The sequence below is a fragment of the Onychomys torridus genome, chromosome 10 (genome assembly GCF_903995425.1).
Source record: "Onychomys torridus chromosome 10, mOncTor1.1, whole genome shotgun sequence".
Taxonomy (NCBI): domain Eukaryota; kingdom Metazoa; phylum Chordata; class Mammalia; order Rodentia; family Cricetidae; genus Onychomys; species Onychomys torridus.
This window is the reverse complement of record NC_050452.1, coordinates 80,826,060-80,845,592: the sequence shown is the minus strand read 5'-3', so window position 1 is coordinate 80,845,592 and position 19,533 is coordinate 80,826,060. Positions and strand designations below refer to the sequence as shown.

The 19,533-nt window shown below is 41.0% G+C and overlaps 1 protein-coding gene across 2 annotated transcripts in view; it reads left to right on the top strand.

Annotated features, from left to right (window-relative positions):
- The window catches only part of Cfap299 (cilia and flagella associated protein 299), a 499,273-nt gene that overhangs the window by 6,211 nt on the left and 473,529 nt on the right, over window positions 1-19,533 (top strand). For both annotated transcript variants that reach the window (XM_036201244.1, XM_036201245.1), the window contains exon 2: window positions 18,155-18,285. In XM_036201244.1, the coding sequence (XP_036057137.1) occupies window positions 18,155-18,285 (131 nt within the window). The remainder of the gene's footprint in view (window positions 1-18,154; window positions 18,286-19,533) is intronic.

The following is a 19,533-nucleotide window of genomic DNA, read 5'->3' as shown; positions in this document are numbered from 1 at the left end:
GGCTGTGGTTCCGAGTTGGCCGCACTCCTTCGGTTTGGCCATCTTCTCTCATGGGAATTGCAGCCTTCTGTCAAGGCTCTGGCAGCATCTGCTGTTGTAAGAGTTTCTTCCTCCCCATCTCCTGGTGTGTGCCATGGTGTTCATCATGGTTTCTGACTGCTGCTTGCACCGGGACGTGTCCCGGTTCTTTGTTGGTTTTTTTGTGAACTCTGTCCGTAGCGTTGAGAGTGCTATTTCCCGTTATCCCTTTGAGTTTGCCCAGTAGCTTGCTGCCGTACAAGCCTAATTCCTGTGTCACCATTTAACGCTTCAAATACACATTGAGCATGCAAGTAATGTATGCATATAATAATCACCATACGTTTGACAAGAAGCTTGTTTAGGGAGAGAGGGAAGTAGGGAGAGAAATGATGATACCATCTTAATTTTCTGATGAGCCGAAGGATGAAGAGCAGGGTTTGCGAAGATGGAAGCGGCAGTTTTCCGTCATCTATCCTTCTCTTGTGTTTACTGGAAAATGACAAAACATTAACACAGCTTTATTGCAGTAGCAGCAAATAAAATTATCTTTGCTAAGCGAATTAACAATATCGATTCTGTAAATTAGTATCATCTAATTAAACTAATCACGTCAGCGAGTGAGTGTACAAATCCTTGGGAAGCTTCAGCAAGATGGCTACGCAAGATTGCTACACTGCGGTTTTCCAGATGCTTTTCTGATTGTCTGTCCCTTTGACTGAGTCCTTCCTTTCAGGGGCCGTCTACGACTACTGAAAAAATAAAAGTTCCAATTGAATTGCTTTCCTTGGGTAAGAGATGAAGAGATGTTAAGATTATTTAAAGATTTCCCTGGATAATGGATCTCATGCATGCTGTGATGCTTGAAGCACTGGTTTTAATTCCCAGTACTGGAAAATCAAAACACACACACACACACACACACACACACACACACACACACACACACCCCAAACCCCAACCAAGTAAACAAAAACAAAAAACAGTTCTGGATAGAACTGTAGAATTATAGATGAAACTGTAGGGAAAATCCAGTAACAGTTTACCATGACTATAAAATAATCCAATTACTAATAACTAGTCAAAGTAGTTTTCTATTATTTATTATATGAAAATATTGTTTCTTTTATTCGCTGGAAATATCTGGCATACATGGTTGTTCTTCACATAAATGGAGTTATTTTTTTGTAGCATAGTGCTTCCTCCATGTAGAAATAATCAAGTTACCTCATAGATATAAATTCTGACCAGAGAAGAAACAGCCAAGAATATCTTAGTCTCAACATGTCTGAAATCTTATCATTATGATAAAAGTCAAATGCTTGAGTCTGATCTCCTTCTTAGTGTCTCAAAACAGTTTACAAAATCCACATTCTATGTATTTACGTATGTCATCCAGTTCTTAGTTATATTTACTGCAAAAGCTACTGGTATTATACAGAGGAAAGAGGAGACGTGGAAAGAATTCCCAAAGGGAGTGTGTAGAATAAGAAGAAAATGGAACACGTTAGAAATGCAGACGATTAGCGATTACTTGTGGTGTGGGCATGGAAGTAACATCCACAAACCTCAGTGACAGGGGTAACAGGGAAGTTGAAGAGCAAGAGAAAAAGGTGGTCCAGAAGCTAAAAGTAGCAATAGAATATAGATTAATGCCCCTGAAAAATGTTGATATGAAGTACAGGAAACTAAGTCTAATAAATGCTGTGATTAAGAGTGGATGGAGCATCCATCCATCCAACAAGTACATCCTAGAAAGTGTTAGCATCCATGCAGGAGAAAAGCAGAGCAAGACAGTGGAGCATCTACCAGATGGAAGCAATAGTTAAGGTAGAAAAAAGCACACAAAATCAGAAGGGGCTTGGACATTCTATTAGGGGATACTTGAGTACAAAGCATCTTTGGAGAGGAATGAAGGAGTAGGAACACTCTGGAATCTGGGACCTCCTTTTAAAATTTTTAATTTTTTATATACATCAATATACTTTGATTATATTCTTCCCCCTCCTCCAACTCCTCTCAGAGCCTCCCCAATTTCATGCTTATTTTTCTATATCTCTCTCTAAGAAAGAAGAAAAGAAAAAGAACAACAACAAAAAGAATATAAGACAAAGATTGCCCAAACAAAATGGAATAAATAGCATACAAAAACCATGGAGTCCATTTTGTGCTGGCTGAATAATCCTGGGTTTGGGGCTTGCCCTGGATTATAGTTGATAAACTGAGTGGTACTTTTTTAGAGAAAATGAATTTTCACAGCAGGTATCAACCGAAAATAGGGGTGGGACTTTGTGTCCACTTCCTATTGCTCGTGCTGGAATTTTGCCTGGTTTGAACCTGTGTAGGTCTTTTTTTTTTTTTTTTTTTTCCTTCGAGACAGGGTTTCTCTGTGTAGCTTTGGAGCCTGTCCTGGATCTCACTCTGTAGACTAGGCTGGCCTCAAACTCACATGTGTGCTGTCACAGTCTCTGTGAGTCCATATGTGCATCAGTCCTGTTGTGTCTGCAAGATGCTGTTGGTGAGGCTTACCTCTGAGATTTTGTTTTGAAATCCAGAGTTTTTAATTTCCAGTTTTATTTAAGTTTGGGTTTTCTTTAGTGATTCCATTTCTTTGTTAAGTTCTACTTTAATTTCTTAAATTGTTTTCATTATTTCATTTAACTATGTTGTCATGGTCTTTATTAAAGCATTTACTTACATTCTCTTTAAAGACTCTGAACATATTCATAATTACTATTTTGAAGTCCTTGGTTTGTGCTTCAGCTAAATTGATTTTCTTAGGGCCTATTTCTTAAGGTTGTTGGCTTCTGGAGGAGGCATAATGTTTTGATTGGTCATGTTTATGTTTTTGCTCTGATATTAAGTCATCTGGAGTTATGATGTTTGAAGTAATTCTTGGTGTGGATATCTTGTCTAGTCTTTGTTTGGGTGGGTGTTTTGTTCTTTGGTTGCTGTTTCCCACTCAGGGTTCTAGCCAAGTGTAGTGGCTGTGGGGTTTCTGAGTCCCAGGCAAGTATGGTTGCTGTGGATTCGCTGGTAGAGAGCAGTTCTGGGTCCCAGGCAATTATTATAAGTGTGGGGTCCGTGATAGAGAGCTGTTCTCATTGTTGCTGGGGAGTCATGAAGAAATGGAGGTGGGCTACATAGAAAGACTGAGGGGGTGGCAGGAAAGAAGTAGGAGGACCCTGGGTCTACAGCAAGAGGCCAAGTCCCAAGGGGATAGAGGTGGTTTGGGGGAAAAGGCTCCAGCTGCAGAAGGACTAAGGGTAAGTATAATTGTTGTAGTTTTAATACCTTATTAAAAAAAGCATTGTTTTAAAAATTCTATTATAAACACTGAAAACGAAAATCATAAAAACAGGGCAAGCTCAGGGCTTGGTGGGATTCAATCCCTTGTCCTGGGGTCAAGTCAGGGTATGGTTGTTTTTTCCCTTGGCTCTTTTCACCCTACATTTCCTCCTGTTTATTAGTAAACAATGGGGGTTTAGCAAAGAAAGCAATGTTATTATTAGACTTCTTCCTGTTGATAGGGTCATCAAGGTCCTTGGGGCAATACTGATTTTCATCATTAGGATGTAACTGGATGCTGCAGGCCTCTGGCTCTGTAGCTAGGGGCCGGTAATCCTGTAATAGTAATTGGTTAAAAGTCTGGTTAGAAATCTTCTGGATCTGTTGTTGAGGCAATCTAGACTAAAAGAAGTTTATAAGGCAGGGTGCAGCTAGTAGGATTAAGAAAATGAGGAGAAGGGAGGTTAAGAAGGGTAGCATCCAGTTCCTTATTGGATTATCAATGATTCACTGGCCAAAGGCACCAAGTTGTTTCCTATGTCTTTTGAAGATCTGTCTGGAGTTGTCAGATCTTATCTTTTACTATACCTGATTGGTTGATGTAGAAACAACATTCTTCCCTGAGGAAGAGACAAAGTGAACCTCTCTCTGCTGTTAGTAGATCTAACCCTCACTGATTTTTTAGTGCTATGGTGGCCAGCAAGTCTATTTGGCCCCAAAGGATTAGGAATGTATAAGCCACCCAACAAAGATCCTGGATGAACTGTAAGTAAAGCTGATGATCAATAGCTAAGGAGGTAGTCAGTCCCGCTGCTCTGGTGGTGATACCAGTGGTTATGCCCAGAGCTGCTAGAAGGAGTATGGTCAAGCCAAGGGAGCCAAGGGCCCCTGATCAGTTCATGGCCAGACCAAGAATGTTGGTGGAAGGGCAATCTGGGCTTGATCTCCTCATCCTGTGAGGGACAAGGGGACAATCAACACTCCATGCCTTCTTAATGGCACCTTGGACATTGTTTGGGTGGTTTATGAGGGTTTGTACAGGCCTGGGCCCAGAGACCTTCCTAGCTGCATTTGAAACAAGGACACAGAGGTTCTCAGGCTTTAGGAGCAAAGGCCTTAGCCATCATCAGGTATTTTTGTTTGGGGCTTTTTTTCATCTCTCCCATGGTTCTGCTTGAAGGCACAGTGAAGACTTCTGCCTGTAGAGTCAGGGGTCCTCTCCCTAGACATTTAAGTTTGGCCCTAATATCAGAGAAACTGTGACAAGAAGTAGGTCATAAGGAGTTGTTTCCCCTCTGGGGTGTCAGGATCCAGATTGGTATATTGTAAGAGGGCCTTTGGAAGGCTGTCTAGAAATTGAGATGAGATTTCATGCTTTTCCTGGATGACTCCTTGGACTTTTTCATAATTTACCACCTTAAGGATGGCCTTGCAGAGACCAGCCAGGAGGTAAGTTAAAAACTGATTCCTAGCTAGGATGTCCCCTTTAGGTATTGTAATCCCATTCAGAGTCTTCCCTGGGGACTGTCCTAGCCCTAACTGTGTAGGTGTTATCAGTTTGGTGGATTTTATCTGCATGGGTCCTTGCCTGGTCCCAGACATTCCTATGTTCCTCTGGGAGAAGATTGTTGGTAAGAATCATATAAACATCATGGAAGGTGAGGTTATAGGATTGGATAATATATTGGATATACAGTTGGTTCTCATAGAACAAGGCCTTATACATGATAGTCGAGTACTCTGTTTTAAGGGCACATACTCAGCCCTGACTGAGTAGGCAGCCTGTCCATGAGGAGGAAGAAAAGAAAACCAGAGAGGCAGAAGAGGAAGAGAAGAGACTATGGGTTGAGGCTGATAAGGGGGAGGCTTGCTAGTGTGATCAAAAATAGTGAAAGAATCATCTGGTTTGGGCTTCGTAGCTTAGAGGAGTTGTTTCCTCCTTGGTTGGTTTATCCCAAAATTCATCACACCACATGGTTCTTTTAAGATTACCCAAGTATAGATTTTTAACTATTGAGGGGATAGATCTACAGTCTTATAGATTGTTTCAGATTTGTAACCTTGCCCAATATGCTTACAGATCTTGAGGTAATATTTATATCTTAGCCTGAGAATGGGACAGATATTTTAGAAAAAACCTTTTAAACAAGCATGCTTGGATCTAGAGGAGGGGGAGCCATACCCCAACTCCAGAGCCAGCTTTCAATTGAAGTGGGACAGCATAAAACAGTGGTCCAGTGCCCTAAAAGACACCTGAATTCCTGTAAAACCGAATCCAGTAAGCTGGGAACAGAGAAAGCATAGAGACAGGACAGTTTTGAGCCCCAGACACAGACAGAGGGCACTGCAGAAAGGAGCTGAGAGACACACCAGCCAGGAAGGAGTGTGTGCCAGGAATGTGTGGACTGCAGCTGGCCTGCTCCTTTGCTTTCTCCCCTACTGGGTCTGGCTTCCAGCTCCCACTTCGCAAAAAGATTACAGAGCCATCAATGGTAACTTAAAGGAGAGGCCATGTACACAGTGTGTGTGTGTGTGTGTGTGTGTGTGTGTGTGTGTGTGTGTAGGGGAGGGAAGACCAGACAAACACAACAACAACAACAACAACAAACAAACAAACAAACTGGGTTTGGAGTGGAGAAAAGAGAAAGCTTGAATGCAGGGAATGGGGAATCGCTTTCCATTTCCCCAGTCGCTCAGAGTGTTTATAAAGATCCTGAGGAATATTAGGACCTAGGGTGCCATTAGGTGGCCATTTGGATTGATTATAAGGGACAGTGAGGCCAAATTTGATTGCGAAAGTGAATTAAGTTTAGCATCCTTCAGGTTGGGTGCCAGGTATAGAGGCTGGAGATTTCCTAAGAGGCTTCCCAAGGAGGAATGAGAGGGTATGGGAGACACCACTCCCATAGATAAGAGAAGGAAAATGTCACTGCAGCCTGTAGTCATGGGCATCCCCGGGACTCAGGGAGGACTGAATGAGGACCAAGCCTTTCAGTGGGTCATCACCACACTCAACAGGGGTTAGGGGCTTAGCCTGGTTAGGCCAGAGGAGAGACTTGGTGCCTGGTACCAGGGCTTTCGTAGAGGCCAGAACAGAGCTCTAATCAGAGGATCTCATCTGCTGTGGATATTGATATGTATAAATAAAATGCTGATTGCCCAGTAGCCAGGCAGGAAGTATAGGCGGGACAAGGAGAGAGGAGAATTCTGGGAAGTGGAAGGCGAAGGCAGAGAGATACGGCCAGCCGCTGCCATAACAAGATGTAAGGTACTGGTAAGCCACAAGCCATGTGGCAAAGTATAGATTAATAGAAATGGGTTAATTTAAGATACAAGAAGATAACAAGAAGCCTGCCACGGCCATACAGTTTGTAAACAATGTAAGTTTCTGTGTGTTTACTTGGTTGGGTCTGAGCGTCTATGGGCCTGGTGGGTGAGAGAGATTTGTCCTGACTGTGGGCCAGGCAGGAAAACTCTAACTACACTCATCCATAGGAAAAGGGATGGGAATGGGGTCACAAAAGCACAAGGGCCTAGAGGAGCTGTGGGATAATAAGCAGCTCCTGAGGGAAGATGGGAGAAAAGGAAAGGAAGGGCACAGTAACCCAGTTGGGCCTAAGGAAATGGCAGGACTGCAGCTCCAAGAGTGTTGGGAGGGGTCAGTGAAGAGGGCCAGCTGGGGGTACTTCTGTCTCTAAGAGTTCCACAGGTAGGGCAGGCACTTAGTGGTCAGGTCACTTCGTCAGACTCGGACTCAGGGAAACCTTTATACAAGCAAAGAGGAAACTTACATCATTGCCGCTGGTGAATGGGGTGATGAGCTGGAAGATGAGTGTGTTACAGGTGGACTGGAGATGGGGGAATAGGGTTCCAGTGCAGCTCAGACCATGATGGGGTGCACAGGCACCAGGAAAGCCTATCCAAGTCAGGACATCAAATATAAGCATTGCAGCTCAGATGGAAAGGTATCCTGGCAGTTGGGAGCTAAGGAATACCACAAAGTCACTCTAAGTGTAGCAGCTTACAGCCCTGCTCATGGGAAAGGTTCCCCAGTGCAAGTGTTAGAGTTCTGCTCTGCTCCACTCTGCTCTGGGGAAAGTTGTTACTGTTGGGCTCAGCTCCAGCAAAAGTGTCACATGGCACAACAAACCCCACTCAAGAGATTTACTGGGAAGGAAGAATCCAGGAGGGTGGCTGCCTCTAGGGTGAAAAGTAGCACCAAAATGAACAGGATATAGAGCTTCTTTAGGATTTCTTGGGGGACTGAGCTTTCTAGGGTGGCTTGGGATTGGTAATTTTTTATGGTCTTATTCTGGGGAAAGATGGGAGGTTGGTGGGATTTTGTGCTGAGGGGTTGGTGGGATTCTGCAGCCTGACTCTGGGGCAAGCTCAGGGATTGGTGGGATTTCAATCCCTGGTCCTGGGGTCAAGTCAGGGGCAGGGTGTTTTTCCTTAGCCTCTTTTCCCCTACAGTAAGTTTAGAGGGATCAGAATGGAGGCCAAGAAAGAGGATGAAGGTCCCCTTCCTAAATGTCCCGAGTATGGCAGATTTGGTTCCCTGTTAGAGAGAGGTTCTGCAGGTTGGTGGAGTCACATAGCACTGAAGATTGCCTGGAACGGCTGAAAGGGGCTGCCAGGAAGGACCAGGGACTCTGGGTCTTCATCAAGAGCCTGAGACCTCTTGAAACTACCTTCTGTTCCTACCTTTTAGACAGTTTCACCCCATTAAGATGCTGTTGGAGTGGAACAAATGATTCTGCTGAAGAGGGACAGGAAAGACAAAACTCGGAAGATGGGCTTAGGTGAAAGTAAGGGAGTATGAGGATTAGATTCTGTGGTATAGACGCCACCATACGCTTCCAGAGGAGGGAGGCAACCAACAGCTCTACCCACTGTGACACCTGTAAACCACATCAAGGACTAGCATGGCAGGATAACCCTGCAGGTGCAGTAGCGGCAAACACACCTTGGTGGTAACCAACAGCTCACTGATTGGACTTAAGACCCACTCAACAAGAGGGAGATCATGCCTGGTATAGGTAGCCTAGCTAAATCCTCAGGGATAGTAAAGTCATGGTTACTGGAGGGGATTCTACAACCACCAATGAACTCAACCTGCACAGTCCTCACCAACAGTCCCTAAGCATCTGTCCTGTTCCCACAGGTAAGTGTCATCTTCATTCATCAAGGAAACTGCCTTTTGCAACAGATGGAGACCACTGTGAGATTGTGCCTCCTAATGAAATCAGAAGCTACACCTTTAAAACTTGACCACCCAAGTGTGAGCTCAGCAAGGATGTCACCAATGGCCATGCCAAACTGAACAGGGGAAACCCCACAAGGCCTCAACTGTGCACACAGAACTAGAGACAACCAAGTACAGCTGGGAGCAGGAGAGGGAGTCCTCCCCGGGGAGGAGTGGATCAGTTGGTTGTCTAGTGCCAAAAGGCCAGCCCTGAAAGCGTTCATACAAGTAACATCGTGTGGACTCAGCAGGTTGTTTTAGGAATACATATATATAATACCAATTAATGAAAAAAGTGGCCATGAAACATTGAAGGATATTAGCGGGGAGCATACAGGAGGGTTTGGAGGGAAAAAAAAAGAGAAGGGAGAAGTGTTTTAATTAAACTAGAGTCTCAATAATAAACAAAAAGTATAAATAAATAAACAAAAGTAATGGAGAAAACAATTAAAAAGGAACGAGAGGAAATTTCCGAAAGCAAGTGCCCCTATTTAAAACATGAATGCAGCATAGAAGTGTTGCTCTGTGGGCCGTGTCTTCTAAAAAGTCTGTGAAACTGAGAATGGGTAGCATAAAAAGCAGGGGAGTCCAAGTCATAAGAATGAGAAGTGGGGGCTGGAGAGACAGCTCAGGGGTTAAGAGCACTGGCTACTCCTCCAGAGGTCCTGAGTTCAATTCCCAGATGGCTCATAACCATCTACAATGAGATCCAGTTCCCTCTTCCGGCATGCAGGCAGAACGCTGTAAATACAATAAATAAGTCTTCAAAAAAGTGAGAAGTGGAATAACACCTCCACAGACAGGGAAAGCATGCTGCACACACCTGCTTATCGGAGAGGGACTTCTGAAGATGCATGCTGAAAGCTAGTAAGAAAATGATATACACATGAGTGATTTTAAAAACCGATGACAGACTTCAGGAAATAATTAGGAAGAACAACAACGCTCCAGCAATGAAAACTAAAACCAGATGGGCATGGTGGCTCTTGGGAGACCAGGCCATCCTGAGCCTCATGATAAATTTTGGGGGCAGTCAGAGCAACATGGTGAGATCCCCCTCCTCCCCAAGAAAAATAAGGTAAGAAGGAACTCAAGAGTGGATAAATATAACCAATAACTTCTTTTAAGAAAAAAGCACAGACAAAGAAACACTTTTCCAGTTGTTTATGCTGGTTTATGCTTTTAATTATGAATTCTTTGAGAATTTCATGGTGTGTACAATGTATTTTGATCATATTTACCTCTTCTTCACCTAATTCCTCCCACCCTTGCCAACCTCATGTCTCCTTTTTTGACCCGACCTACTGAGTCAGATTTGTGCTTCCTGCAGACTCAAAGTATGGGCCACCTGCTGAAGTTTTGTGGATCTATGAGTGGCCAAACCCTTAAAGAAAACTGACTCTGCCTCCCCTGCACCCATCGACTGTCAATAGCTCCTCAGTAGGCATAAGGAAGGGCTCATGAGCTCATCCCTCATAAACATTGGAATTTTGACTGGCTTGATTTTATGCAAGTCTTAATGTAGGCAACCAACTGCTGTGGGTTCATGAGTGCATCAGTCTTATGATGTGCAGAAGACACTGTTTACCATGGTCCTGTCTGACTTCTGGGTGTTAGGCTATTACCGTACTCTCTTCTGAAGTAGTCACTGAGCCTTGGGTATAGATGGTGTGACTCAGAGGACTCATTTATGGCTGAGCACTGCACAGGCACATTCACTCTGCCCTTTGACCAGTTGTGAGTTTCAGCATTAATCACTTGTCAACAGAAGCTTCTCTGTTGAGGTCTAAGAGCGGCATGAATCTATGGGTGCCAGAGGTAAGTGTTTAGAAGCTCATTTGATACTGTGTCAGTTTAGAAAGATAATACTAATTGTTTCACTCCAAGGGCCTATGTAATTTCCCAAGAAATAGGTTCTTGGCCACATTTACAATAGTAAGCATGTGTTTCTTCCTGTGGAGTAGACTTTAAATACAAACAAAAAGTGACTGGTCACACCTGTAACATCCATACCACTATTATGTCTATGAGCATAACTTGCCAGTTTGATCATTTAACTTTAAAAAAGAAAGAAAGAAAGAAAAGAAAAAAATGAAGAAATAGATAAAGAATTAAGCAACTACACGCCAGGTCAGGCCCCAGGAATAGATGACCAAAACAATTTGGACACCATTTTTTTTCTTGTTAATGGACCCCCCTTTTTTTTTAAATAAAGATAGGAAAAGAACATGAATTTGGGCAGGTAGAGGAGAAGGATCTGGGAGGATTTCAGGGACAGGAAAGAATATGATATGAATATAGTGAATAAAAATGTCAAAGGGTGAATTTTAAAAGGAATAATCAGTGACTATAAATGAGGGGGACACTGAGGTATTGCTGAGAGATGCATACTAAAGTTTTATTCTTGGTATGAGTGTTACAAAGGGCTTTATCTATTAGTAATTCATTCAGCTCTACATTTGAAAGCTTTATCTTTAATTTTATATTGACAAATTATGTCTTGTGATAGAAAAAGTGAAGTTATGATCTATATGGGATATTAAATAAAACTAATTAACATTTATCATCCCAAACTTTTGAATTTTTGTGGTTACAACATATCAAACTTGTTATCCTAGCAACTTTGAAATAGAGACGATACTATTGTTTACTACATCTACTTTGGCATATCATATATATTAAGGAAGAAAAATTTTAGTTTTGAAATTATAATTCAATTATAGCATTACCCCCTTTCCTTTCTTCCCTCTAAATCCTCCCCACTCAGCTTCAAATTCATGGCCTTTTTTTTTCATTAATTGTCATTGCATGCATATATCCTAAGTATAACCTATTCATATAGGTTCATAACCCTATAGTGCTACCTGTGTGTATGTTTTTAGGGATGACCATTAGGTACTGGACATCCTTTGGGTGTGCTCTCCCCTGGGGAGGGCAAACTTTCCCTTCACCAGCTTTCCTCAAGTTCTTTGTGTAGGACTGAGACCTTCTGGGCCTTTTTCCATCCAGTTTGGCCTGTTCATTGGTGTCATTCTTGTTGAGTTCATGTATGAGCAGTCATATTGTTCAGACTTTATGGGTGTAGCTTCTGCTCTTACTAGGAGACACAATCCCACAACAATGGTGGCTGCATTAATTATTTAAAAGCAAGTTCCATAAGCAGGCAGAGTACAGAGCCGGATAGCAGGCTGACTCTTAAGTGACCTCAGGTTGCATTATTAACTTGACTGTGAGGTTCACCTGACAGAAATCTTCCTGCTTCAAGCCTCCCAAGTGTAAGTCACCACACATTGATTAATAGAATATTATATGTATGCCTTTTATAAGTTAGACTCAAGTATAATTCAACTCCGGTGTTTCATTATTCATTTTCTCTCTGAATGATTAACCCAGTGTTGAAAAGTGGGATAATGGAATGCTATTTTCAATGTACTGCAATTTATCTGTCATTTTAGAGCCTTTAATATTTGTTTTGTATAGTTTAGGTGTATCAGTGTTTGGTGCATACATACATACATATATATGTTGAATTGTCACATTACTTGATAAAATGACCCCTTTATTATAACTATGACTTCATTCCCAGCTAGGGCCTTGTACATGCTAGGAAAACACTACCCATAAACTATATAACCAACTCTCATTTTCCAGTTTTTTATTAAAAGTATATTTTCTCTGATATAAATATAGCTACTTCTGGTTTCTTGTGGTTTCTATTTGCACGGGATATCTTTTCCATTCCTTCACTTCCAGTTACTTTAAAGGAGAGATGGGTATCTTGTGGGGAGCATATAATTAGATTTTACTTCTGCATCCATTCAATCATTCTTTCTATTATATTCATTTTTATTTGATAACTTAGTCCATTTACATCCAAGATAGTTACTGATACATAAAATTTTTCCACAAATAGTTTTTAATGATATTCTGTTTGTTTTATTGTTTACATGTTTCTTACTCTCTAGCCTGTGATTTTGAGTGAGCCAGCTGGTAATGACTGGCAGGTAGAACTTGGGTTTGGGCTCTCCATATAGCTGGGGTGCTTGGTGCCTTGCTCTAAGGTCAGGTGGAGCAGTTGATTTGGCCCTGCTGTGTGAGGAAACCATTGAGTAAGCTCTGCAACCAGGGTATCACCATTATGTCAGATTAAGTAGCAAAGCATCTTCATAGTTCAGGCTGTACTGATATTTTGGTTAAGCAGTAACAATGTTGTGGGAAGGATGCTTGGGAGTAGCTCATCTGTATGGTGGGAGTGGATGCTGTGTGGAATACATAGTTGTGGTTTGTCTTTTTGTCTATACAGGGCCAATGAAGGAAACTCTGAAGCTAGGCTATGTATTATGTACACTCCTGAGTATGATGGATATAGCCTGCCTCTTTGCTGAAGTTTGTTCTTTGTTTCTCTATGGGTGGGACACTAGGGAGTTTCCAATGCATATCTTGGAGGCAGGATGTTCGGTTTTAAAGCAGGGTACAGCTTCCCATCACTTTTGGTAGTGACCAGCCTAGCCTTTCAAATGGATTGGGTGTCAGTACTAGCAGGTACAGCAGGCTACTGTCTGATCTATGTGCTCACACTCAGCTTTGGTCTCATATTCAGACTGCATCAAATTTTGTAGGACTTGGATAGCCCTCATATCTATTGAGGAAAGCATAGTACAAACACTAAAACTAATTGTGTTTATGAACTGAATAAAAAAAATAAAAAAATGAGTACAGAAATACATTAAGATATAAAAGGGAAATGACATGTGAGGTGAGGGATATGCTGATTACTGTATCACCATGAATATGAATAATCTTAGATTAATTAAACATCAAAAATGATACTTGGATTAAAGTTTTAAGAAGGGATGGGGGGCAGTTAAGAGAAAGGAAAGAATGGGTAGGTTAACCAAAACTAAAGATATCTGAAAAACTCATATGGAAACTTAGTATTTTATAGCCTACTTAAAAATATAATTAAATAAAATGAAATAATAAAAGAGAGAAGAAGTTAGACTACCAGTAATCTTCATGGTAAGACATGGATTATTAAATGGAAATCTCAGTGTCTAGCTTGGAATACCTGTTACTGACTGGAGAGGCTGTAGATGTCCCAGCCATGCTTTTAAGTAAATGGTCAGTTGATGTTCTTACTGAAGGCATTATCTATTACAGTTGCAGGAGGTAAAGAAATCCAAGCTGAAACTTACCCCCAAATATCCTTCCTGCTGATAGTTCTAGAAGATCCTATGCAGGGTTCTGGGGGAGGAAAGTCATCACTGAAGCCTGAGTGCTGCAATACTGACCTTCCAGGCAAGGGGCCCTGTACAGAAGTGGCATGAAGGCTATGGGGATCTGAGGCCGGCTTCACAGGAGTCTCATGTCTGTTATTGTAAGCCAGTCACAATCCTATGGCTCAGGAGGGCATAGGCTGTACAGGAGAACCTACTCCTATTGTGCTGAATGGCAATGTTGTCAAATTGCTTTCTAAATACATTTCTTTTCCCCCATAAATTACTGCTGCTCTTAACTTTGGCCAGAGAAGGTGCCTCTGCAGGGGAAGTCTTTAAGGCAGATGCCTAACTGCTCAATATGCTGAGAATAAGTGACTGTTGAGCACTCAGCCCAAAGTGGGAAATCTGTGAGAACACCCCTAAGACTCAGGAAACAGTGGGAGTGAAAAGGGCTATAAGAGCAAGTGGTTGTGTGTGTGTGTGTGTGTGTGTGTGTGTGTGTGTGTGTGTGTGTGTTGAGTTGCTGTTTCTAAACATGATATGGCTACTGTGCTCAAACTCACTACAGTTACGGTTAGTTGCACAGGGTCAACCATTAAGAGCAGCCAATATACTAGCACATAGCGCTAATGGGACTCAGGGAGTTACAAAAAAACAAAAGGAGAGGATGTGTAGGTAGGGGGAGGACACGCTGTGGGGTGTCCAGGCGTAAGGGGGAGTGGGAGATGGATGTGACAATGGTGTGCACGGTATGAAATTGTTAAAGATTAAATAAACAAGTTAAAGCATTGATAGATCAAATTTAAAAAGAAAAAAGTTATGATTACTGTAGGTGCAGAAAAAGCATTGAATACAATTCTAAGTCTACCTTGATAATTTGGTAGACTATTTAAAAACATTTGTAGAATATTTAATTCTCAGTTTAAATATCCAGCTCATAGTCAAGTTAGAAACCCGATGACTGTATCTGCTATTGCCAGTCTAGTAGATATAACACAATGCTGCAGTGTAAAGAAAATGTCACACCTATTTAGAAGAAGCCAGAATATGGGGGAAATGCAAGAAAATTAGTTGAAACTTGATTAGAATAAAACATGAGTTTAACAATGCAATAAGGATTGAGCTAAAAATAATTAATTCACTAACAAACACTGTGATATCAACAGAAGGCATAAAGTAAACAAAAACAAATAGAGCATCCCTGAGGTAATGTTGTGAATGTGTACATGTTGTCAAATACTCTAAAGTGTATGAAAGTGGTGTTCATGAGAACTGGGGGAAATATTTGAAAAGGTAACAGTTTTATGAAGATTATAAATGTACAAAACCAAGAATATCAACAGAATCTAAGCTTAATAAACACACACACAAAAAAAACCCCACATTAAGGAACAGCTTCCTGAACTCACTAACAGTCAGTCATAAAGATGAAGACTCAGTGCAGCCAAGGCAACATGAGAGTGTGTGGATGGAAACAAAGGCAGTAATTGTACAATATTATCTTAAGGTGTGTTACTTTTGTTTATGTTGCATGTGTTTAACACAGTGAAGCTGTGTTACTGTGCCTGGCTAAAACACCCAATGGTCTGATAAAGAGCTGAACAGCCAATAGCAAGCAGAAGAAAGGACAGGTGGGGCTGGCAAGGAGAGAGTATATATTGTAGTGGGTATCCATTCCAGCTTTGATCTGGTAGTTCCAACCCCCATTAAGGCTTCGGTAAGGTTCATGCCTACAAGGCAGGGCTGAGAGAGGACGTTGAAAACCTGAGTTCTGGATGCCTGGACGCTCTTGGTTCCAGGACCCTGGACGCTGGAGGTAGACCAAGCAGAGTTCTCCAGAGAACACCGCCGGGCTGTGCCATACCTTTGCCAGACCCTGCAACCTACCTATCCCTTCATTTGTAAGTTACACCACTAAATAAACCTCCCTTTTAACTACGTGGAGTGGCCTTAATAATTTCACCGATAATATATAGAGGAGAAATCTGGGAAGAAGAAGCAGCCAGAGAAGGAGGACGACTCCAGGGGCCAGCCACCAGGCCACACAGCAAGCCATGGAGTAAGAGTAAAATTTACAGAGGTTAGAGAACAAGAAAAGCCCAGAGGCAAAAGGTAAACAGGATAATTTAAGTTAAGAGAAGCTGGCTAGTGACAAGCCAAGCTATATCTGGGCATTCATAGTTAAGAATAAGCCTCTGTGTGATTTATTTGGGAGCTGGGTGGCAGGCCTCCAAAGGAGTAAAAGAATTTTAAAACACAATAACTATTGACTGCACACTTCTCAGAAACAGTGCACACCACCAGATAACAGAATGATTTTTTGAAGTGCTGAGCAGTAAAGAAACAAAGGAAGCCCACCATACTCATTGCTACCCATCATGGAAGGCAGAAAACTGAAGACACAATAATGAACTATCTATGTATAGTACCTTTACTCATGGAGTCATGGAATGTATGATTGCCAAACTTTTATTGTATGTGTATTTCATGAAAAGGCACCCAAGATATGTTATTAAATTTAAAGAAATGGGGCATGAGAGGCTTTTCTCAACACTTGACTAATTTTGTTCAGGGAAACCTAGCATGCTCATACACATGCCAAGAGCAATGACTGGGAGGCTGTTCCTCTGAGTCTCAGTGGCTATCTCTGAGTGGCAAGATCATACGTGATTTATCATTTGGGTGATGTGTTTGTCCCATGTCTTGAAGTTTTCTTCAACAATCATTTTACACTGGTAAAGAAGGAACCATATAAGGAATCTAGTAGTAGCTGTTACATTGTGAAGCTGGTGGCTAGCCATTACCCTTCTCATGACCTAGATATCACATTTCTGAATCCTAGGCCAGAGAAAAGAGAAATCAAATACAATTAAAAATGATCTTTGAATTGCTGTTCTGATTTTTTTGTTATATACATTTTGTAGTTGGATAATATTCTTTTAGATAGTGGTTTCTTTTAGGTATATGTATATATTGCTAGTTTCAGAACTATCCAAGTGGTTTTGTGTAACTGAGTTGAGACATGAAGGCATGAAAAATTTAGTGTTTAAGTAAATACAAAAACTTTTCAAAGGTTCTCAGCATGTAAAATTCTGTGTTGATCACAAGAAATTTATATTGTGATGGAGGAGTCTTCCTGTCTTGATGAGCAGAGTCCTTTCTGTAAACTCATTTTAGCAGTGTATTTAAGGCAGTTTATACTCAAATCAGGCTTGAAAGCAAACCTCAAATCTGTATTGCTTTTTCTAGTAAACATTAATTCCACTAGGTGGAGGCATTTGCTCAGTTTTGTGGTTCACAGTAACTAAACACAGCAATAGGGAAATCTATTAAGGAGAACATCTGGAACAGAGCAGCAAGCAGCCTTGATGTTCCTAGGCCTGGAGCTTTGTATTGGTGTGGCCTAGAAAGTGTGTGCAGATTGTCCTATGGAACTTGGAGTTTGCTTTAATGCTTAGTCAAGTAACAGGGTTAATGTGTGAGTTATTTGTGGGGCAGAATAGATGAGTAACTAGCATTCTTCAAGTTTGTATTTAATTGTTAGTCATGTATCCATTACTGACATCTAAAATATAATACATGCTGTTTTCATTGTATTTGAAATGTTTCTATGTCATTTAATGTGATTATTTGTTGATAAATAATTTGTCTAATTGTTTATATTATTAATGCCATATAAAACAATACCTCTTTATGTCATGGGAAAACAAGTATTATTTTTTGAGTATGCCATACCCATAACAACATTCATGATACGTTTCTTAAAGTAACTTAAATATGACAGGCCTAAAATACTGTGGGGAAATTTGTTTCCATCAACTTCAGGCATTTTGTGGCTATCTTCTTGGGTGTCTACTTTCCTGTTCTTATTGGTGCCATCATTATATGGGGACAATATCTTTATAGTTAAGTAGGAAATAAATCTGCTCCTCTTTAGTTGCATTTGAAGTTATACTGTTCTGTGTCATCAGCTAATTGACTTAAGTGAGTCTGAGCACTAAGCACTCTGAAAGCAACCCATTCTCTCTGTGTGCAATTGATTCTCCAAGCATTTCTTTTAGGCACACTATTGTCTCTAATTATATTGCTTCAAAGATACACTGTTAATTGTCTACTGCTGTTTGCATAAATTGTTTAAAAACACAACAGATTTTTGTTCTTCCATCCCTTGGAGAAAAGTTGGTGGTTGATGCTGTTCTCTTTTCATCTTCTATCTATGGTTAAAAGAGAAGACCAAATGTGTCTAATTGTACTGTTGGGAGGCTAGTTTCGAATGTGTAAAAGCTCTTGTCTCCTTTTAAAAAAGAACACTTAATTTAAACAATCGTTTTGTGTACGTTGAAGACAATTCACCCAGACATCTGCTGGTTGGTTTTTCCCTTAGGATGAAAGCTTGGCTCGCCAGCTGGTGGAGCTAGGCTACCGAGGGACAGGAGAGATCGTGAAAAGGGAAGATTTTGAAGCAAGAAAAGCAGCTATAGATATTGCAAGACTGGCTGAAAGAACCCAGAAAAAGTAAGTGTCCATGTTCCACATCCAGATTTTGTTATATTCCAGAGTATCTGGAAAAAGCCAACCTTTCTTTACAATGATAATTTGGAAACGTTGCTTGGAGCAGTAAGACTTGAGATGTCTCAAACCTTAACCTACAGTCAGGACACAGAGGGACTGTCACATGCTTGTGGTAACACTGTGTGCCAATTTGATCTACTAACTCAAGAAATGCAAATTCCAAAATATGGTCATTATGTCAATAAAGCCACGTTAAAAAGTAACTCACTGGCACTGTTTTATGCATTTATAAATGAAAATATGTGACATTTGCCTTAGAAATCTTTGTACTTTTGAAGCATATAAAACTTGGCATTGTTGATGTTCATGAACTTTTCAAACATTGATTTATGTAAAGATAATAACTGTCACTGGCTTTTGTTAATATGAATACTATAAGGTAATGTAAAATATGGATTGAATGAAATGTATGGACATAGGTAATTAGGAACTAGGGAGAAAGCTCATTTGGTAAAGGACTTGATGTGAAAGCATGAAGATTTGAGTTAGAGCCTCAGAATCATGTGAAAAACTTAGCATGTGCTGTGTGTCTGTAATGCCAGAATTGGGCCAGTGGAGATGGACAGGTCCCTAAGGCCTAATCCTAAAACAATGAGAGACCCAGTCTCCTAAAACCAGCTGGTAAAACTGAGGAACAACACTTAAGGCTGCCCTCTAGCATCCACATGCACATGCTCATATGTGTAAGTGCACTTGCACACACATGAGCCCACGTGTCTGCATATACACATGTGTGTATACACAAAGACAGGCAATGAAAAGACATTTTCCTAAGGTGAGTTGCATTAAACCAATAAGACAGTTTTAAAAATAGTTGATACAAAACTGTCTACTTAATTTAAAAATGTCACTCAATTTTAAGTGTTGGACATGATAACTGTTTAGAAAAAAATGAATCCCCAGGGGAGTCTTGGCCCTGGAGGAGATGGGAATGGAGGGGAGGAGCTGGGGAGAAGGTGGGGGCGGGAGCGGGGAGGACAGGGGAACCCATGGCTGAGGTGTAAAATTAAAACACAAATATAATAAAAATAAATAACTCTTATTAAAAATACCCAGTTATTATTATTAGAAATTCCCATGTACTCATAAATAAGATGCACTGAGAGATGCATGGGTTCTGGGAAGGTGCAGTTTTAGATGGCCATTTTAGTGATTATTGTTTCAGAACCACATAATCCTATATTTTAACAC